The sequence below is a fragment of the Atractosteus spatula genome, chromosome 16 (genome assembly GCF_055471065.1).
Source record: "Atractosteus spatula isolate fAtrSpa1 chromosome 16, fAtrSpa1.hap1, whole genome shotgun sequence".
NCBI classification, from domain to species: Eukaryota; Metazoa; Chordata; class Actinopteri; order Semionotiformes; family Lepisosteidae; genus Atractosteus; species Atractosteus spatula.
In genome coordinates, this window is record NC_142721.1 from 7496784 (window position 1) to 7520000 (window position 23217).

General features: G+C 37.3%; 1 protein-coding gene across 1 annotated transcript in view; it reads right to left on the minus strand.

Annotated features, from left to right (window-relative positions):
- Positions 1-20635, minus strand: part of lmo1 (LIM domain only 1) — a 29151-nt gene extending 8516 nt beyond the window's left edge. The window contains exons 1-2 of the mRNA XM_088934839.1: positions 20471-20635; positions 1588-1801 (exon numbers count right to left, since the gene is read on the minus strand). Coding sequence (XP_088790965.1) covers positions 1588-1801; positions 20471-20492 — 236 coding nt within the window. The 5' untranslated portion in view covers positions 20493-20635. The remainder of the gene's footprint in view (positions 1-1587; positions 1802-20470) is intronic.
- Positions 20636-23217: the final 2582 nt, after the last annotated feature.

Consider the following 23217-nt stretch of genomic DNA (forward strand, 5'->3'; position numbering starts at 1 on the left):
AGAAATTTAACTGCTTAATGGCAAGGACTAGTTTTCCAGCCTCACCATAAAAAACTTGAGAGCTATCCATTTCAGAACCAGTATTCTTACTGTTCATCTCCACTTCCTGCAGTTTCAGTTTTGTTTTTTTTACCATAACCCAAAGCTGACACCTTCACTCTTCTTTTTAGAGCCCGACACAAGGCTAGCCTCAGGGCATGCGTGTTCAACCCTCCCAACAGCTTCACGTTTTAATTATGTGAGGCATATCTAAGATGTGATCATAGCCTTTTTAAAAAGGCTGGGAGTAAAAACGTGGGCTCACTTTTTAAAAAATTAACACGCTTTTAGAGCATCATATTTAATTGTGCCAAATGCAGTAACTGTCTCCTCCAGTCATTACATATATTTTTTATTATCTCATCCTTGCCATCTGCACCTTTCAAGGGCAGTCCGAGTCTTGGTGAACCTCTTTAGACTGCATCTTAACAGCATTAACTTTTCAGAGAAATGTGATGGATGTTAATGCCTCTTCCTAACACCTCGCCATCCCAGATAGTTACTAAGTAGTATCTGTGCTGCCGAGTGGTCATTCTCGTATCCACAGCTGTAAAACTAAATGGACAAGCGGGGAGGTTGAAGACAGTGGCGTCGGTCCATGGGGCCCAGGGGACCAGTCTAGAAGATAAATAGTAGGATCTCAGTAGGAAGCCCAAGGGAGCAAGACTTAACGCCTGGGAAATAATCATGTTTAATTTAGCGAGCAGATGGCAGAAAAAAGCTGGAGTCTTTGAGGTTGACACCAAGCTGCCTTGAGTGCAAACAGTGAACATAAGACTATGCTACACGCTTTCACTTCTGGCAGTTTCCCCTCACTAAGTTCACTATGGCCTATAAACTAGAGGTGTACCTGCTTGTAAACCCTTCTGCTAACCAATAGAGAAAGTATTGTAAAAAATATATATATATTGCATATTAACACCCAATGCATTGAAAAGCAAGCACATGATTGGGATGTCAGTTACAACTTGAGGAAAAAAAAAAGATGATTGGAAGAAAACAGCTAAAAAATAAAATCTTGGAACAGTTCGGTAAACAAAATAGGACTTCTGAGTTTCTGCTGTCTGGAAATCGAATACTGCCAGTCTGTTCTCAGCAAGTTAATCAGGCTGACCCTATTTATTTAATTTTAAATATATTATTTTACAAATAAATTGTAATGTGCCCCCCCGTCTTCTCCCTAAAATGTGATATATACAGTATGTGAACGTAGAAAGAAAACAGTTTGTTTTGTATTTTAACTGGTTGATTTTTAAAAGTCCAAATGTTTTGCACTCAAGAAAACCGGCTGTCAACTGTGTGCCTAAATTTCAGCAGAGACATTTTCGTCCTGCACATTAACACATCTAGCACTACCAATGAACAGTACTGCACATTGACCAGTTGTCTACGGGTACAGTACTGTAGGTCATCCCGCAGTGTCGGGTTCAGAGTGAAATTCTGTGGGGTTGACTTGCTTCACTGCTGAAGAGTTTCATTTGCAGAGAGCCCCCACCCCAGTTTAATGTTATGGAGACGTATCAGTCAGTGTCCTCCTACAGTTCTTACCTCAAGTAATCCCTGCGGCAGAGGATAAGGTTTGCTTTTGTGTACAGGGTGGAGCCCACCTCACCCAAACGGCAGTCACAGCAGGCACATTTTAGACAGTCCTCGTGCCAGTATTTGTCCAGAGCCTTGAGCAAGTACCGGTCTTTAATCTTCCTGTTGCAGCCTGCACACCCTTTCTGTTTCCCTTTGGGCTGTACAGAGAGCATGGGTACACCTGTAACGATAAGGCACAAAACGGTCTTACATGATTTACTGCCCAAATAAACAAGCCAGTTTTCATGTACTCTTTTTTGATAAGGTTTGTGCTGTTGGAACTCACAGTGTTGCTTGCAGAGAGTACAGTATATTTATTCTTTTATGCATTTACTTCAATCTGGTAGCTGGACAAATGCTATTTCTTTCTTATTTTTGGTCAGCTGGTGTTGTATGTTAATGGTTTTTAAAAATCCAAAAGAATTACTGAGAAGTAAGAAATCTGCTAAATGTAGAGTGGATGGCAAAAGCCATTGATTTAACATATGTAGTCAACTGAAAAAAATTAATTGCATCCATTTTGGGCTTTTTCTTTTGAAGTGAGATTGTGAAACCTGTTTTCTAGCCACTAATATTGAAATTTAAGAGGAGACATACAAGGGGAGGCCATTAAGAGATCCATTAAAATAAGCGGGTAAAGGGGTATCTAAAATCAAGCAGAACTATATGCTATCTGTATTTGATGTACTGTGTACTGTATTACAGTACATTTTCTCTCTGGAAATAGATCAACACTGGTGGCATTGGGTTTATCACGGGATGAGGCTCCAGTTACCCACAATTCTCATTTAAAAAATATTTTTCAGAAAAGCCTGCAGTTTTTCTATGCACGCCACTATAAACATCCGCACAATTCAATATGAAACATCTGCCACAGAGCGTTGATCACCGCAATAACGAAGAGTCGTTCAACTAAATTAACATATTAGAATCCCCTTCTTTCGTTGTCTAGAAGTTTTAAGAACAGCGATGAGGACGGCGGAGGCCCGGTCCTCGGACACCGGTCAGAGATGTTCTCTCTAAGTGGCTCGGAACACGTGTGGCCTTTTGTGCATTATGGGGCTTCCTCTCTTTACACTTAACTCTACTTGTGTGACTGCAACAGTCAAGTAGAGTAACAAAACCTGCAAATTGCCCTGCTGTCACGCAGGCCCCACTTTAAGTGTGCCTTTTAGCCTCCTAAAGGACAAATAAAGTGCATTTAATAACTGCACTAAACACTAATAGTCTATCTGTGGTTGACATTTGTGTTTCGACTAAAAGCCACCCTCAGGCCACTGTTGCTAACACTTACGCACACCACTCTCCTGCAGCAATAACAGGTCTGCTACAGATGAGAGCACAGGACAACAGCTCTTAAGACACTTTCTCACACACTGAGGTATTGATCCATCTAATAGAACAAACTATTGCTGGTGTTCTGTTCCCTGGTTTGGAAACACAGGCTCTAAAAAACTGTTGTCTGAGGCTTCGGAGATGAAGCATCTTTGGAAGCCCAATCCTGCAATGTCTTTACGCTCTTCAAAGCTAGAATAAAAAAAACATTCGTATACAGTATATGGTGCAGCACAACCATAAGCCTACAAAGGCTCACTTAACTTTTCTAAAACCATAATAAGATTCCTTTGCTTTGGGTTAGCGCATTTTCTCCCAAAGGATCTCAAAACGTTTCATGTGCAGGAGTCCACCACTCAATACAGCAACTGTCATATGCCAGCAGTCTCGCTACACAGTCGATAAGGTAGAGAAGCGAGAAGCTGCTTGAACACTTGAAGTGAGGGGGAATTTTAGGAAGGGCAGATTGTGCAACTCCAAAGAGACATTTTGGCCAGGATACCGAGTTAGTCCTAGTTTTATGAGGTGTCATGGGATATTTAATGAGCAAGTAGTCATGATCTTGGTTTAATATGTCAAACAAAGGACAGTAGTACCAACTACAACACAGTGTAACCAGATACCATACATGGGCATTTTTTTGGCAACTTCGCTCCAGAAAGAAGAGTACCACCTACTGGTACATCAGTACCACTTATAGCAGCGACCAGGATTTCCCTGGAGATCTCCCACCTGAGCTGTCGGCAGGTTCCACATTGCTTCTGAGATCTCAGGAGATCGTTACAAGGCAGTAATAGTGCAACAAATATACAGTAGGAAAGAACCTCATGATCCATAAGTACAGTCTGAAACGTTTTTGTAAAGCAACATAAAACACCCATGGAAAAATCATAAAATCTGTAATTTATGTCTGGTGAGTCTATATTTAATCCGATTGCCATTTTAATATGACAGATTGCAAGACTGTAGCACAATGACATGAACACGCAACCAAAGTACTAGTTTCATGTAAGGTTAAAAAATGAAAATTAAAGGCTTGGTTTGGGTTAGGGGATTTTCTCATTTGCAATGTACTGCTGGTTTGAAAGTAATCATGCTTCATGGTAAACACACATCTCCTAGTATGCAGGCAGGCAGTATAGGATTTGAGATGCAATTTTTCCTCCAAAAACCTCCAAGCAGTTTTTGCTCAATACTTAGCTCTTCATAAGTATCAAAGCATAAATTCCTTTTTCCCCTGTTAAAGAAAGACCTTATTGGATCCAGATTTCTAGCTTTTGACCATCTACACATCAGTAGTGCTATGAATGTGTGCAGTATAATTAGTATTTTCCCTTTAAAGAAGGGAAAAAAACAAGGGAAGAGCTTGTTAGTTAAATTTATAGCTTAAGTTTAAAATGAAAAAGAGCTCTGATGGCATTCAGGCATCAGATTTCTTTATCATAACTGAAAAAGGGAGGCTAATTGGTCCAGCACTGCTGATGTGAGCCATCAATTAGTGTTCTACTTGCCCTAAGGCTCCCCTACCTCTTCTGTCTCCAAAAAAGGCTCCTTGAAGCAAGCGTATTAGGATCAGAAAACTTGCTATAAATACCAATGTTCAGTGTAAATGAAGCTAAAAAGCTTCAAATTGAAGCCACACTAGCTAAAGGCAGTCTATTCTACCTGCATTTCATGGCTTGTTAGAGGTTCTCTCTGCAGGTACGCCAACAGTGCTTGCCTGTCAGGATTGTACAAAACTAAAAACATGCTTAATGAGGAGAGAGAGCGCAAGAGTGCGTGTGTGTAGGGGAAGGGAATAGAGTTTGCTTTAATTCCCTTAGGGATCTCACCAAAATCTTTAATTTGCCATTTATGACAGCTAATTAGTTATTCTATTCAAAATCTTTGCTTTAAATAAGAGAACTAATTATACACAAAGGTCGCTCCCCCCTCCTCTTGTGAAGCACTCGTAATTGGCTTAACCCCCCACCCTTCAACAAAACATGTGTGTTTTACACAGTGCTTGCAAAAGAACAGTCTTAACCCTTTCATTAACACAGTGGAAAGTTCAGTGTAATCAATTTCCTTGGCGTCCAGGATTCCCCAACTTGGTTACATTGAAAAACACCTTCCAGACGATTCTAAGTTCTAATCCCAAAGTCCTGTTGCATGTTTTAAACCATCTTGCAAAGTCTCTTCTGAGGTTTGGGGCTAGTTGTGAAAAGATAGTGCACAGTCAAGGCCAGAATAAACACAGCTGTGACAATGTTCATTAATAGCACCTCAATATTTTCTTAACAGCATCATACAAAGAGCTTAATAGGTGCTAGATGCTTATCTGTCACCTTAGCTACACAGGAAATTGCTTAAAAATAAGGACAGGGGCAAAGCTTTACACAAGCCAAATAAACCGAAGAATGTTTAAATGACCCTGGCTTGAGGAAAATTCAGCCTTGGGGACAGTAATTTTCAAAACTGCAACGTATATAAAGTCCTAATACACACTGCCTACTCCCTCTTTTTTGCTTTATTGCCTTGAAGTACAAAAAGTTACATTATAAAAGGAAGTGGCAGATGAAGAGGCTGCTTCCACTTAATCCAATCCATTTAACAGATACAAGTGCCACTGACCTTCCAGTGTCATTAGGTGTCACAAAAAAGCATACCTCTGTCGCCAATGATTCATATTTTACAGAGGATGCATTTTTCTTAAAAAGCACAAGCTTTTACCTTGCCAAACATCTTCCTGGAGAAATTCGTTTGCCATTAATACTTAGCACAGGGGCCTGTCATTTTTTTTAAAGACCTTATCTCTTTAGAATATGTACAGTTAACTTTGCATTTGAAACTGTCAGACCATGTACTTTCCATTATAGAGATAGCATCCTATTTCTGTGTAAGCCCATTTCGAGTTCCATTTTTACAGCTATCGAAAAATCAAATCAACGTGGTAACCCTTTTGATGTATTTAAGGTTTTTAAAAAACAGTTCATTGCACTCGAGGAAATGCTTTAAAGCATTACAATGCAATTATTAAATCAGCACGGGAGACCAACATTTCCTCAGATAAAGAATCGCAGGGAAGGGAATGCTTGCTGTCCTCCCCTTGCATATGTTGTAGTACACTAATCTTTAGAATGTGCATTGTGAAACAAAAATATGGCACCTATGCTGTAAGGCTTACTGTGGTTAATTATACCCCGATCAACAGTATGCATTTACACACTGTGTGAATGGTAATTTAGGATTGCTCAAGAAATGGTTTGCTAGAGATTGTCGCTTTAGTTATTACCATTTAAGCAAAACACGATGAATGCACAACACCTATTGATTATATTGCTGTAACAAGAACTGGGAATAAAAAGGAAGTCATTGTTTTTGTGAAGGTTTCTGAAGCATGTTAGAAACGATCTTTTAATTGAGAATCGAGGGCCTTTCTTTGAAAATACATGGGGACGTATTAGAGACTGTAAAGCATGTCTATTAGTTCATAGAGTTCTGGTCAATTGAATTCTCTACACATTTGCAATTTAGTTTCTTTAGGAAAGCAAGTACTCCATATGGCAAACCTTACACAAAGAAGTCATTAACCTGCCATGAACACTGCCTCAAATTACTTTCACCACTCACTGTCATTCGATACAAAGCAAAACTCCATTTGATCAGGTATTATGCGATTCTGATAATTGCTGTAAGGCTGCTGCCAGAGTTTTCAAATATACATTACAACACATCTAGAAAACAAAATTTAACACATGTGAAAAAGCCAGGTCTGCAACAAGCATAAGAAAGTCCACCAGATGCTAGTTCAAGTAATATCTTATATTGGGAAAGACATATGCAAGCACAAAAGTAAGTTCATGTAGGGTTAGGAGATCGACTGTTCCTACAAAATTGTTGTAACAAATTCTGTGCTTTGTCCAGTTTCAGATAAGGGAATTTCACAGAGATTTGTTGAGTAATTGCAGTCTCTCACCTATGCTATACTAATTACAGTATAGTAGTATTCATTTTCATGCACAAAAGGGACTTATGGGGATCAATCAAGTAAACACCTTTTAACCACCTAACTGTTCTGTTCATGTAAATTCTAGCCATACAGCAGGGATAACTGCTTTAAAGAAATATGGACAAACGTGGGAAGGGTTGAAATGTGGGAAGAGTGAAAGTGGTGGCTGTGTGGAGTAGCGCTAAGGGCTCTGGATTCCCCTCTGCAGGGTCCCGGGTTCAAATCCCAGGCCGGGATACAGCTGCTGCCCCCCCAGAGAACACCAGCAAACTCGCTGCATCAGCTGATGCCCAAAGAGTTGGATTACAAAAACATAGTAAAATAAGTAAAAGTCAGTTTAGATAAAAGCATCCGTAGAATAAATTCAATAATAAAAGCATTTTATTTGTTCAAAACAATGTTCAGATCACACTTCTACCTGTTATCTACCAGGAATATCTCCTGCAGAAATAACTTGATTGATCCCAACTCCCATGAAACAATCCAGTAGGAACTGTCAGACACATCCGTAACCACAAGTTTCCAAAATGCTGCTTCTACATTAACAGAGCGGATAAAGATTATGTCCAAATGTCTTATTTTTTTCTTGTTTAAATAAGCGTTTCTCTCTTTCAGGTAATCAAGGGATTATTTTAACATTCAGACTGAAATTTTAAAGGTCAGGTTTTTTTTTTACATACTGTATTAGAAATTTTAAGAGCTACGTAATTTAGACCTATTCGAACTGATCTAGCTATGAAGCTATTAAAATGTGGACCAGCAGTTCAAAATCAGTATTGATAACAATCTAAACATCTTAGATTAGAAACCCACAAGTTTCTATCAGTGAGACAATAAGTAAGTGCCAGTCACTGCCAGTTTTTAGATCTGTTAACTTTTTTATGAAAAAGTAATATTGAAAGTTGTGCATGGATTAGATTATGGGTTCCACCTTTAAGAGAATTATTGAAACAGATCCGAAGGCAATAAAAGGCTTGAGAGAGGCTGTGTGGGAAGAAGGTGGAACATGTGCTCACTCAGCCCTTTTGTTTAAAGGAACTCAACATTTTGGAACTACCTTAAAAAAATCCTTTGTAACAAAGCTAAAATGTGGCTTCAATGCATAATTATAAAATTGAAAGTTTATTTAGGATGTGCTGAAGAGCAGTTGTATCAATGCATTGTGAAATATAGTTGTTGTCACTTTTTTTTTAAATTTAAGGCAAATTACCATTTGATGACATTAATATTTGTAGTGTATGTAGTATAACTATACTTTATACAAGTATGTTTTACAGCATTTAATAACTTACTGTAAAACTATATTATTCTCTTACTATTCCTACTCCTACTGTCATCAGTTTTTCTAGAGGCTGTCAACTGAAATTAGCCCGGAGGCTAAATTGTAAATGCAATGCATCTCATGTCATGTAAATGGCACTTATGTTGTTATTGTATGTTATCTGTCAAATAAATAAATAATACATTAATGATTTTCTTCTCAATTCACACAGATAACACAAACCCATCCAAGTCTATCCCAAACAAAAGTCTGATGATATAATGAGTTTGTGAGATCATTGTCTTGGTAATATTGTGACTGGGGAAGACTAACATCTCTCATGAGTTACAGAAAAACACGTTTTCCTTTTTTTAAATTGGAGATGAAGAGATTTTAGTGCAGAAAACAGGAAATGCTCTTTTTTAAAAACAAATAATATACTATAACTCAGTCAACAGTCTCAAGACAAAGCATACATTTTCTTACAATAACATAATGTTTGTTAAATAAACCTTCATTTATCACTGTTAAAAAGCTCATCTTACTTTTGGTCCAAATCTGTCCTTACCATACTTAGAAAGTTCAGATGACTGCTAAGCTCAGAGTATTTGATTCCTAGAGCACTGTTTTAGAAAGTGACGCTTATTACAGTAATGCTTTCCTTATCTAAGGCAGATTTTGGTTTGTGAATTGCTAAGTTGGTTTTGAAAGGTGTTATGTTTTCAGTTTGAGCTTCTTATTGAGGATTTAGATCAAGTAGAAATACCTACAGAACAGGACGTTTCCAGTTTAGCAACTTATGGTTTTTGGCACTGGCTTACCTGCATGATATAATGGCAATAGCAGTAATGTTAAACTGGATTTAAAGGTTCTCCCCCATAGACCCTCTATGGTTGTAGTCCAGGTTTTAATTTAGTTTGGTCAGACAATGGCTGCCTGCGGATTTGTGTGCCTAGACAGTTTAGGCAGGAACTAATCCTTTAATTTGTATAAGTAAAGTATGTATTTGTGCCCTATTCTATTTGTTTGTCCAGAATAGTTATAGTTTCAAATTTATGTAAAACAATGACATTTTGGTGGCTTTTGTGCAATACTTCTGGCAGGTGCCTTGTCTTTCTCTGTAATGACAAAAGATTGAAAAGCCTCATTGTTTGGTGAATGTTTATAGAGCACTCGGTTAAGAGCTTTCTCTCTGTGAACACGAGGCTCTTTTAATTGTATCGTTGCATTTGTGTGAACTGTAATTGTTGTACTAGACCATGGTTATGAAATAACACAAAGAAATGTATTGCACATTCTTGAGTGAAAGTGGAGAAAGGGAATATTTCTGCAAAATGAAAAAGGCGAATTAAACTGTGAATCAGACAATCCGGAAGTTACTCCTTTAGTGTACGGTTACAGAAGATTGCCTTCCTCTGCCCTCCCAGTGCTGTAGAATGGAGTGGGGGTCTGTTGTAGACCTAACCATGCTGAGGTGTTGTACTGTGTTCAACAATCTAGTGCACAAGGTAGAAAGACATTTTATATACTTCATATCAAAGGTTATTCACAATGCAAGATGAAAATATACAATTATAATCCAGTTTGCACAAAAGGTATTGTCTATCTTGTATGAAAGCAGTCCCATTATTCATTATTTTCTCAACTGACACTGTAGTATCTACGGGCAGGCCTACAGGAAAAAAAAGTATAATCATACTGTGTAATTATGATATAAGAAGTTAAAGTAATAATGGGGAAAAACAGAGCCAGGGATGTGAGGTAGAACTTATTAATTAGCAAGGTACTTTAGCAACCTTCCAGTTCAGTAGCCCTAATAAGCCCCAGTGAAACTGTGCGGCAGGCAGAGATTCTTAATCTGACCCTGGTAGTGCCCAGAAAAACATACGTTTTTGTCTGGAACAATAATTGCTCTTTTCACATGTTACAAGTGTCCTGACCCAGCAATCGGCTGCCACTTTCCCTGCTATAATTACTCCTGATCCCTTCCAAATTAGACTGGCGCATTAAGTTTACAATAACACTGGCTAAACTTAAAGCACTAGAGGAGCCTCCACTGCTCCCTCTGGAACAAGCGTTTCATTCTTCAGTCCTCTGCCAGCCATTCCGCAGCGTCAGACCTGCGTTTCAGAGACTAAGTAATTAAGACCAAGCTCCTTTCTTAAGAAGCAGAATGCTTCAAAATGTCTATTGTTTACTTGGGGTGTGTTGCACACTGCGTTTTGAAAATATTCCATGTTGAATGTTATTCCATGTTCCATTTAAAAGTAGAATGAGCACTTTCAGTCATTCCAAAGAAAGGCACAACTCTGTATATAAATTCCTTAGTAAAGCGCCTCAGAGAAACGTTCTTTACCTGTGGTGCACAGATTGTTCCTAAAGCTAATTTTTCAAGGGTAGGAAATGGGATGGTTGCCAAAACCTGAAAGAACTTCCGAACAGGGTAGCACAGGATGCATGTGTTCTCGTCAAACACACAACAATGTGCTAGGAAGAGAAGCTATTGCCAGTCTTGCAAACTTCACAGATTCTTCTGGTGTCGGGCTACACATCTATCCATTTAGTAACTCGGAAACCCTCCTTTAAAGTCTTCTCTAAAAATGATATGTGAGGAGAGCAGTACGTATTCTTTTTAAAAGATGTGATGTTTAAAATTTATCTTTCACCAATGCAAGGTCAACTTTAGCTGCCTTGACGGAATCTATTCTACTGGTGCCAAAGAATCCATTGTCATGGTCCCATCATTGCATAATGGAGGAAAAAATAAAAACGCTCTGTACAGCATACTAACACTGACTGATCACCCCGTTCCAGTCTGGAGCTGGCTGCGTTTCAGTGGTTGCCATTTTACGATGATTCCATTTCAAAGCAGTGTGGGGAAAATAAAATGCTGTGGAGGCCCTGATGAAAGGCACTACATAAATGCAAATTTAATTCATTTTTCAAGGATTGCACTCGCATTTGAATAAAAGGATAAATCCATCCATTCTTAAAACTAGATCTTTTCACAATTTGATAACATGAACACAATTGGTTATCTGGCACTTCATGATTCCTGACAGAATGTAACCATTAGCACTGTCACTGCAGCTTTTAGCCATCGTACACAGAATAATGCTAAAACACTTTTTAGCCTGCATTAAAATAGCATTCAGGAGGCATAAATGTAGCTGTCTAAAGTTTGTGTCACTCTAAGGGTTATAAAGTGATGTAAAATCCCTCCTCTTTGGCAATTACATTATAGTTATTATTTCAAAGATATGCCTAGAGACAGGTGTGTTATTCACAAGCTTCAGTGACCTTAAAATATACGAACACATGGAATGTTATTTGGGCATTTTAAGATGAATAATGCAAAATCACTGCAGGAGGCATTTTTCGGGCAACACCCTTCCCAGGTTATTTAGCATTTTGAAGCTGGTCTACTCATGAGGTGGACAATGAACTGGTCCAACTAAATGGAAGTAAAGGCAAAGTACTGATGGTAACGTTGGTAGGTCAGTGTTGAGGGAGATGCAAAGAAATATCCAAGAGCACCAATAAATACCGAAGATTAAATTGTAAAGTTAGAAAAAAAGGTAGGCATTAATTGATCTCCTGTATAGCACTGTATTCCAAAAATCCTTCTGAGTATATTTCCTGAAGCAATAGAGGACTGGGATTTGTGAACCAACATTTCCAAAATTTATTGATAATTTGTATTACATTTCAAATTAAATGTTAAATAGATTTAGACTGCTCCTGCCAGTACAAACAGGCTAAAGAAGTCTGTAAAAACAAGAGTAGCACCTCACAATTGAAAAGATACAACCTAAAGCTAAGGTACCACCTGCAGTAACTTAGTGATTCAGTTGACTACAATGGTCAATTTGATTGTATGGCCAGTGAAATTAAAGTTCTGTTGGTTAGGTCAGGGCCAGTATTAATGTAACAGGTTCTTCAGGACACTAGCCCCTACTATCCAGGAAAAAAAAATCCTGCAATGAGTCTTTAATGAGTTATTCAAGGTTTTATTTATTGAAGGTCATCCAATGAGAAATTGTTCTCTGCCCAGCATGTTAGTTCTCATTAAATGCAGGTTGAGGGTATTCTGTTTACCAGCTCCTTTGTCTTGCTTTAGAATTAACTGACTTTGAGAGAATAGTTGCTTTTTATTAAAAAGCAATAGAAATAGATTTTAATAACTACAGAATATATTGCGTGGATGCATTTTCATTAAATTCCTTTTTTGTTCATCGGTAGAACAAAAAATGTTCATTCTGCAAACAGATTTTTATTACAGTTATTCAATGAGACATTCCTGATTTTATTAAATTTGCTCATTGAGAATCTTATTACAATCTGTTTTTATATAGCAAAAGGTATAGAAAGTGTAGTACTTACTATATTTTCTTAATTAAATCATTTATGCTGCACATGTCTGTGCCACATTTTTATCATCTATTTCCTTTTAAGATGAAAGTAAATCGTCAGGGGACTATTTGAACTTTTGATGTTTCAAATCTATCTACTTAAATGCTCTCTGGATTAGTTTAGTAATATGCATGTGCAACCTCAAAATAAAGAAGCACCTTTCTGAGAATCAGGGTTATAAATTCAGAAGAAAAATAGTGAAACAATGAAAAGAAAGATATTAGCACAGATTGGAAAATAAAGTAGAAACTTAAATTTTCAGTATATTTACAGCTCAAAAATAATATAATAAGCTTTAATTTAGGATAATTCCAGCTTGATCATTTTGAGTTAGGAAAATCTTTATCAGTGCCTTCTCTTGATGTTGCAGGACTGCAAAATATTTTAAAACAGCCATGTCTACAGAATCACCCTGGCTTGTGGCTACAATCTTGAAAACATTAAAGAGCTTTAAGATTTTAAAATATTTTCCTCCTTACTGGAATGGCAAATTGAAATCGCATCTTAGCTGAAAAGCATTACCTGTTTCATAATTCAGCCAAGCAACATTCTCTCAGGGCACACTAATCCCTACCAGCTTTCCTGGAAAACAGAGATCAGTACTTTAAAAAAAAGTTTTGCATTAATGAGTATTTTCACACATACACACACACCCTTAAGCATCTGGGTCTTCCATGTTGAAGTAAACAACTTTAATAAATATGTATCTAGGGACTATTTATGGAATGATCTAACAAGGTCTTCTCTAGTGGTTAATAAGCTCAATGGCAGATCAATTTGTTCAAAATGGAAACTCACATGCATAAACAGAACCCCAAGTGCAATTACTAGGCAGTGTTCGATTTCCACATAAATGATTCATTACAACCATTACTAGCTCAAACATTTAAAAAAAAGTGATACAACAGCATTAATTTGTGTGGCTAAATACCTTTCAAATCATACACATTTCTCCTGCTATTTTTCACTTGTTTTAGTGCTGGGTTGTCTAAAGTAACTTCCCATTATACTAATTTTAAAGTTAAGGACAAAACAGCCACTACGCATTCTACTTTATATAACTGTATGGAGATTTTCAGACTGAAGTCTGCACAACAGGATTCACTATAAAACTTTTCAAGCTACAAGATTTACTGAAAAGTGATCAAAACCCATCACATCTTTCAACTTGATCGCGTTTGATAGGAATTAAAGTCCCCACTCTGTTTTCAAAAATGTGTGTTGCATCATCTCCAGCGGCCCTTCCAATCCACACCACTTTTCACCTTATACCTAGTGAAGTCTAAACCTGACCAACCCACTCTTGTGTGAGAAAGGCAATGCCATCACTTGTTGTACACCTGGCTTGAGGAGCCAAACATTTCCAATCTATTTAAAAATACTTCAGAAGATTAGAAATGTTACCCCCCCCCGTCATCAAACCATATTCCATTCAAAACTCTTAGCTAAATGTTCTTTTTCAATTAACCACTTCACATATAGGTGTATTAATTTGAATCCTTTAGGATGCTTACAATTGTACTTTACATGCTGTAGTTAGTCCTAAGCTCCAAGCTGTGCTAAAGTATATCCATAAATTTGAACATCACTTTCCATCACACTCTTACTGCCTATTGAAAGCAATTCTTTAATGTCCTGGTACTTTACCGGCTCCCCATATGTAAAAAAGGTAACAATGCTTTTTCTAAGTTACCATTCTTATACATAATCATGTGCGATGACGATTTCCTTCTCAAACTGAAGTGCAACAAGGCAGCTCTTTGACCTGATCCCTGTGACCTTACATCAGTAGGTAAAATCCTAAATTGGTCAGTTGTGCGTTTCAACACAGCTATTTTTCCCCCCCATAACTTAGTTTCCGACATTTTTCACGGCTAGGGATTCCCAGTCTGGTGTGAAGAAGCCCAAGAAAGGGGAGCTGAAGCTGAACAAGGGTGTCACACTGTGGGCCTGCAGCTGGATCCCATCAGTGCAACAGGGGGTCATGTGTGCTAATTGGTTGGATTCTGCACAGTAAAAATGGATTGAACAAAGTCATATACTGTACCCAGTTACATGCCAGGTGACATTTTATACATTAACTTCTAATTTTTCAAAAACAAATAGGAACCTTTTTGCAGATGGGGAAAAAACTGTACATCACTTTATCATTCTTTACCAGGATATTGTCTACAGTATAAAGAGCAGGATAGCACAAAGTGTGACTTGCTATAACCTAACTGCAATGTGATAAACTTATCGCTCTTTTTTTATTAAAATCACTTAACTCTTTAATTCAGGTGTCTGACGATTTGAGATCTATAAGGAAAGATTATGTAAAAAAAATGCACAATGCAAAAATGCTACAAATTATGTAATGTAATTCTGCACAAGTGACTGATTACATAGGTCTAGTCCTCATGAAACATGGGGAAACTCCACAGGGGAGCAGAGAAGAGGAAAAACGATGACGAGATGGACCGCTCTGTGATGACCCGCTGCAGAGGACTGGGCTGTACGTTTTGAATCCCGGCTCTAGCAGTCAGATGGGTTCAGCCTTGCAATGAAAGTGGCAGCAAGTCTGCTTCAACGAGGCAACTCAGGGGAATAACAGGCGGTTAAAAGACCAAAAGAAAGTAAATTAAAAACCACCTACTGTAAAATCATCAATATGTAGCTGTACACCCTCTTTCAGCAGAGCATATGTACTATTACCAGTAGCAACTCCACTGGGACGGGCCATCACTTTTCTTGCTTCCATGCTATGTGGTGCTCTTAAAGTAACAGAAGCCAAATTAGATTTAAATTTTAAGGAGAAGCTGCAGAGAGAGAATGATGTTTTTATCAAACGGAAATCGAATGCAAGGTAACATCAAGAAGGCCACCGAGAAGGATAAGGTTTCCAGATTTAGAATCAGAATTGACTTGCACAGAATTCCAAATGTCTTGGCTTTAACTTTAGTACAGTAAACTTTGCATTTCAGACCACTGTCTGCGTCTGGATTATTAAAAGCAGGCATAGGTGCTTTTGAATTTCTTAAAGGTACACCATTGTTTAAATCTAAATGTCTAATTTTGTAAGTGTCAGTACAGTACATACAGCTGCCATTTAAAAGTATGAGATCTTTCCAAATGGAGAGAAGTGGCATTTTTATTCAACAATTAATGTTTTAGACCTCTGCACAACGTCTTTTAGGAAAAACTCTTCAAAAGCTAATCTGTACTGTTTAGCCATTTTATATAGGATGCTACAGAGGGCACATCTAAAAATGCCTTTTATATAAAGAGAATTCAACTTGTGGTCATTGACGTACCACAGCAGTGCTCCATTGGGGTATACGAGTTCTTAAAAGTTTTGCAGGCTGCTGTCAGAACAGAAGTGTGGTTGAATTTGTGTACCGCCCTAGAGAATGACCAGTTGAGAATATGTTGGAGTATAAGCACAGGGACCCTACACACTTGTGAACAGCCAGTTATAGCTTCATAAATAAGCCCTGGAAAATTAGGTAAAAACTATTAAGCCCAATCATAAACCAAAAGATATTAATGCTAGTCAGCTGTTACACAATGAATCTGTGGAAAAGAAGAAACTGGTTTCATTGTATACATAAAAACAGTTGTGTTTTGTCAGAGCAATGTTAATATGTAAAACTTGCTTAAAAGATATTACTTTAAAGAGTTTAATTCATGCTGTTAGTTATCCTGTGAATTTAATAAAAGAAAACACCACCACATCAAAATAATCCCAAATTTAATTTAAGAGCAAAGGTTCTGAAAACTTTGTTTTATTGACATGTTTAAAAATCTATCACCTACAGTGGTCTTCATAATATTTACAGTCAGCAAGCATCAAATGTTTGCCATCTATCAAATTAATGCTTTTATATAAGCAGTATCCACACTGATCTGAATATTCGCAAAAGAAAAATTTACATTTTTATTATACAGAACTAGGACTGGCTTGGAAATAACTTACCAAAACTAGTAGCAAACGCAAACCCGTTTTCCAAAATATTAAGTCATAATATTACGTGGAACCCAGAAACAAACATACACAGATGCCATTTCAATATTTGAAATTGGCAAGTTTAATTTAAAATAAGAACAAGCCAATAAAATGAGAAAATAGCAAATACAAGAGAGAAAATTACATTGCCTGAAAAAAAGTGAAAAGACTTAAGAAATTTATAAAAGTAATCTCAGAGTGGAAATTAGAAATCAACCCGCAGAAACGAAATAACACAAAAGAAATATTACTGTCCACTTTCTAAATCAATATAACATTGCTACAAGACAGAATTACCATGGTAACTCGAGTAAAAAGAATAAAGCAATTCTTATTATTTCAAAATAAAATCTAAGCCTGAAGCCCAAGTTTTATTACAGCTGCCGACAGATCACTGGCTTGTATTTATTTGAGGCATTGCTTTTCAATCAGATGCTTTATGAATGTACAAATTTCAGTGGACAGCTTGCTTACAGGGTCATAAATTAAGGAGCAAAGGTAACCCAAGAATTTATCAAGTTTGTGAATATCAGTTTGTCTTTCCCCTAACATTTGTGAGCTTTCTAAGCATGAGGGTGAGTGATCAACTCAAGAAAATTACACCTTTAAGAGATTCAAGGAGGTCTGAATTTGAGTTTATCTTTAATGTGGAAATGAAACTAGTAGTTTTAGAATTATTAATGCAAAATATTTTCGGGCCAGAGTATCCAGTAATATGAGAATAAAATCAGTGTTAATTACTTCAGTATAGAAATTTGACTTTGTGAACTGTACCCAATATTCAATCTATACTGGGTAGTTAGGCCTTGTAAAGTGCTTTTAATAAATGTAAAACTGTTAAACCTACCACACTACACTAATGTAAACTGAATTCACAGTTTAATTGTAAGAGAATCCTTCTGTTTCATACTCTCTGAAAGGACCAATATCCTCACAAGAAGTAAAATCCTCCCTTGTTTTTTCGGGCATCTTTGACAGTTCGGTTCAACGGTGAAGACAGCAATATTTCCTGGAAAGAAGTAAGTTTGAATGGCAGGGAGAAGTGTTTTCTGACACAGATGTTCATTTTAATTGGGACAGGTCTCTAACAAAGTTGTGTTCTGAGCACACTTTGGAAACTAAGACTTATGCCAGTTTTAGCATATATATGCTTACATACAGCATAAGTTAGCAAATTTGGGGTTTATTATAAGTCCCCCAAGTGTTAGAAGAGAATCTGTACCTCTCGTCAAATGCACTGTAACAGTGCCCAAGAAATGCCTGTACTTTTCAATATCTAATAATCACATACAGGTAGGTAGACTATGGTTTCTAGGCATATTGTATATTAGAAAACTACCATGATATTTCAATAAAAATAATAACAGTGCGAGTAGAGGGAATTGATGTATATCCTGGAGGTTTATAAAAGAGGGAAACTAGATTAACTTTCTTCAAGGAAAGGTAGTTATTTTACAAGGTACTACTACTTTTCCATACGGAGTACCTCCCCCCCCCCCCACACGCACACACGTATGACGCTCACAAGAAAAACAAGATTGTAGTACACCAGGAGTCTGGTTTTTACACATATTAAGAAAGCCTAGATATGCAAATATTACAGAGTTTCAAGCAGAGGAAAAGCATGAAGCAAGTCTCAAACACTTTTCTAGCAAGAAGCCCGTTTAAAAAACAAACATGGATTTGCCCACTGTCTAGTCTTGTTTAGGTTTATTCCATCTAAGCTGGATAAAATAAGTGATGGGATAAACGGTCTAAGATTTCATATCTTATTAGGTGTTAGATGTTTCAGATGGGCTGTGAAGCTGTGAGTCTCAGGGAAGTAGGGGAGGTGTGGTTCTCTTTGAAATTGTTGTACCCAGGTATTAAAATACACAAAACAGGTTGTTCTGTCAGCAGTCTATGCTTTCTGTTCTGTTGTTCCTAGACTGTGGAATAATCTTCCAGCCCACATCACATTCAGGAGGTCAGTCAGGAGTTTCTGAAGTCCAGTCTGAAAATGCACTTTTTCTATTCTAAAACCACAAATTTAGAAAAATTAAAAGCTAATTTGTATATACCCATCTCTTTCTTTTCACAGTGCCTTGCGAATACATACCTTGAAGGCCATTAGTCTGTTTTGTATATTAGAACACATCCACACATAAAATGTTGCTGGATGCTGTCTGGGCAAATACAAGACTGAAAATGTACAGGACTTCTTGTAAACCGAGAGAAACAATAGCAGTTCTGACCACGGAACCTGTACATACAGAATAGCGGCTCAACTCTGCCAAAATGCCAAAGCAGTTGGTTGGCCCCAGCAAGCAAAGGGTGAAGCTTTTAGGCAATGAGCAGCAGGTGATCTCAGCTTTTCTGCAAGTCCTAATGCTCCTAAAAGCCACTCTCCCTGTTTCTGTAATTGGGCATCAGTAGTTAATGTAGTATTGACTGCATTACATGCTCCTGTGCATCCTCTCTCACTAATGCCATTTGCATCACCTTGTACATTTACCATATTGCTTAGCCAATAGCTGTTAAAAGCAATCCAAATCATGAATCATATAGGAAACTTTTAGCAAGACAGACATCCAAAGGAGACAATTTACAGTTGAGTTAATCTGGGTACATTAGCAAGACATGGATTCAGGGAGACAGACCAATTTATGTTTCTACGGCATTGCCTTTATTGGTTTTTAGATGGATAAGTGAAAGGATGTTCAGCTAAAATAGATATGAAATATCCATTTTCAGACATAAATAATGGGTCTAAAATGCAAGCCATTACCTTAAAAAATGCCTCTCTAGCTAAAAAAATCATATAATGAAAACATTTTCTAAAAGATTACAAAAATAACCACTTTTATGAACAGAGGCAGTTTCCTAACTAGCCAAAAGTTTCGGCAATTGGCTTTCGGAAGCGAACATTAAGAAGAGAGTCTTCTTATGTAGAAACTCGTCTCATGTTTTTAAGAGTAAACATATCAGTATGCAAAGAAAGTTATCTATTATTTGTAGACAACTCATCTTTATAACTTGGCTGTATTGTAAAGTACACTACTTTGCGCTAAACCACAAGAATCAATTATATTTTCTTAAATCAAGTTCCCTGGATTCATAATTACGATACCTTTTTTAACTGAGTATATGATCGATCGATAAACTAGCTCCATACCTAGCAACAAACACACGTGAAGACAGCTTCGCACATACTTAAACGAATTTCCTACTCAAAGTTGAATATATTCCCAAACTGAGCGGTCAGTTTCAAAACTGAAAAACGATCACTGAACCCTACAGAAGTAATCTTTACTAATACTGCGATCCACTTAAAGGCAACATTGTAATTACAGGTACACAGTTGCTTATTTGGGTACTTTAAGAGGTCTGAAGAACACTTTCGGAAGGTTACGTACAACGCAGTATTCTCGTATACGTTTCAGCTGTTACTGATGAACAAAGTGATACCACCCACTGTAAAAGCTAGGGAAACGACGACTGAGCTGATAACTTATTTAAATATAAAACAGGAGAATGTACTGTAGGGGCAGTGATCCCGGATGAAAGTTACGAGGTGAAAACCAAAACTGCCGAAACTAGGATTAAAAATGCACAGAATGGGATGTTTTTCCAACTCCGAATCGCTGCCAAAAAGTGAAATGAACTGTGTATTTCATGAATGTATTTCTTCACTGCGAGCCTCTAAAAATGAGCAAATAAGCGAAAGACCACGAATCGAACCGTTCTCCATGTAACAGGGCTCAGTCGTCTTTCAGTACCTCAGATGTGACTGTACGTTTTTACAGTACAAAAGCATGCAAAGGCACCGGCCACTAACTGACATCCCGATTAAAGCCCCCTCAGTTAGCAACCGTAGCCCACCTACCTTCCTCCTTGTCCAGCACCATCGTCCTGAAGAACGAGGAGTCCGACCCCAAGCGATCCGTCCTCGGCTCCAGCAACCAACACCACCTCACTTGTCTTCCTTTAGGAAAGAGCCTTGCTATGTAACTACCGATCGTCCTTCTGCTGCAAGCTTTAATCACACGGGTGCCCGGCTTTTAAAACTAGATCGCTCAATAACGCATCTCCGTTCAAAATGAATACAGACTTGCTTATTTTTATTGCTATATTGAAATGAAATTCAACCTTTCCTTGTTCAAGTCGTATTTGTTCCTTTGCTCTGAAATAAGCCTCCACGGACTAAACTACAATTGCAATTGACGTCCCCCCCCCTCCCTCGGAAAAAAAAAACAAGAAAAAAAACTGGTTTACCAACACAGATCTTCAATAAAAGAAAAAAAAGAAAATGATTCGACTTGCTCGTTAAATCGTTACCGTATTCAATGGATCAAAAGCTCTATATTATTATGACTGGAATGCTTTCTTGCCAGCAAAAATGTTTTTTTCCGCTTTCATTTGCTGCGAAACTGCAACTATATTAAAAAAAAATCCAATTCCAGCCCTGACAAGTGCTAAAAGCATACTCTCACTGCCTTTCTCTCCCAATTTATGTGCTTTGCTCTCTCTTGCTACTGAATAAATGCACACAGTTCCCAGAGACCCTCGGATTCCCCTGTTAATTAAATCAATTCATTATGCTCAGATCTGATTAGCAGCCCTTCCCCCCCTCTTTGAATCAATTATTCAATACACAAACATAATTGCCTGTGCCAGAGGTGTCTAAGTATTAGCTTATTTAACTCCAAGGACACTAATTACCCCTAGGGCAGGGGAACTTTTCTCATTAATTCTGACAAAACACAAAAGCACAGCTAAGGGAAAGTGTGCGTGTGTGTGTGTCTGTATGTGAGCTTAGATCACAAAAGGTGGTGATGTTAGGGTTTTATTGAGGCACACACGTGTTTCTTTTGCCTTCCCTTTTCGCTCTCCTTTTTAAGTAACGATTTAACCGCAAATACAGTTTTAATTTTATTTGAATTTCTTCTCGGAATAAATCTTTGCGGTGATTAGAGCGCGCTCAGCCACTTTTCATACATAGATAAGCAGTGTTTTTAAAAGACACCAGAACAGATGGGTTGCGTTTTGATTAGTGGGTAGATAGAAGACGCAGTTTAGACTCTGGTAATATAATTGTATGCTGTTATGGTTTGGATGAAAGTGTTGCTGTTTAATGCTGAAACCTTAAATAGCAGTACTTTCACTTGCCTGGCGGAGAGACCGTTAACCAATTAAGGAGAGATCTTTTCAAGATTAACCATTACAAAATCGCAAGCCTTCTGTGGCCAGACTTCATCACTCATAGCTATTATGTCTGTTAATCTGCATGCTTTTTTAAGTACGCGCGTCGGCTGTTATCTAAAATAGTAATTATTAATCTTTTATTCATATCAACAATGATTTAAAATATTGTGTATAAATAGTACTGTGGGTGGTCTACAGAAATACCAAATGTAAGAAATGCTAATGTTTTCAATTGGAGTGTAAACCATGTCCTTATTTATGTTCTCTCTTCAGCAGATATTTCAAAACTCAATGATTTGCTTTAGAAAAACAAATATCCTTATATAAATAGGAAGATTTCCTTTTTGTAGTGCTGTTTTCGTTGTTTTTTTTTTGCCAAATTATCTCTTCCTCTCACCAATCACATACTATGCAACTATGTTCCAGGGATCTGGAGAAACGTTGTGCGCCCTCTGAAATCAATTGTTAGGTCCTTCTGTCACTGGCTTACTGGTTGACATGCCTGACTTTTCAATTTTTGTAGTCAGATAGATTGATGACTTATGACCACGAATGTATGTTTGTTGACCTCTAGCAGAAGTGAATGGCACATAATTAATCCAATCACACATGAAAAAAGAAAGAGAAAGAGAAAAATACTCAAGTCTCCAAGCTTTGGACTTTAAATGGGATTTGAATTTTGAAACATTTTTAAAACATGTTATTCTGTTAATTACTATTTTTTTTCTCCAAATGGGACAAATCACCTGCCTCTCAAAGCAAGAAATCGTGAAGTCAGCTGATTGCTTCAGTATATATTTTTGGTTCTTTACAGGCACTAGTATCGGCTAGTATAGTATAAATTAGAACCCAAGCTTGTATATGATGTTGCAAAGTGCTTTATTTTTCAGCTTTTCTATAATTAATCTGAAATCATATAGAGATATGGATTGTGGTAGACTTTTGTGCATTGTATTGTCTTAGATTTATAATAGTAAAACATCTTTCATTTATTTAATAGTAATCCCATTATATTTATACAGTTTTCAGGGTATAACATCAGATGTTCCTTCTTTACATGCTATTGAAAGGGCAGATGTGGCTGAAGACCAGCCTCTGAGTAGCTCCTCTGTTTCAGAATTAATTCAGATTAATTTCTGATCCTGTATTAATCATTCACATTGATTTACTAATTTCTTACATGCAACCATTATAAAGCATTGTGCTATAATTAACCCCACCTAATCTGATAACATTAGAGTGCTGTTTTTCCATTCTTCCTGATGAATGTATATTAATACAGACTTGAATGTGTCTTCATTAGGAGCACAAAATAAATGTCCCAGTGTAATTTATAAAGATAAAGCTGATTAAAACTAAAAACTTTGTAAATATTATTTATGGATTATGTTAAATCAAGATCTCTTTTCTTCAGGAGAGTGTATGAAG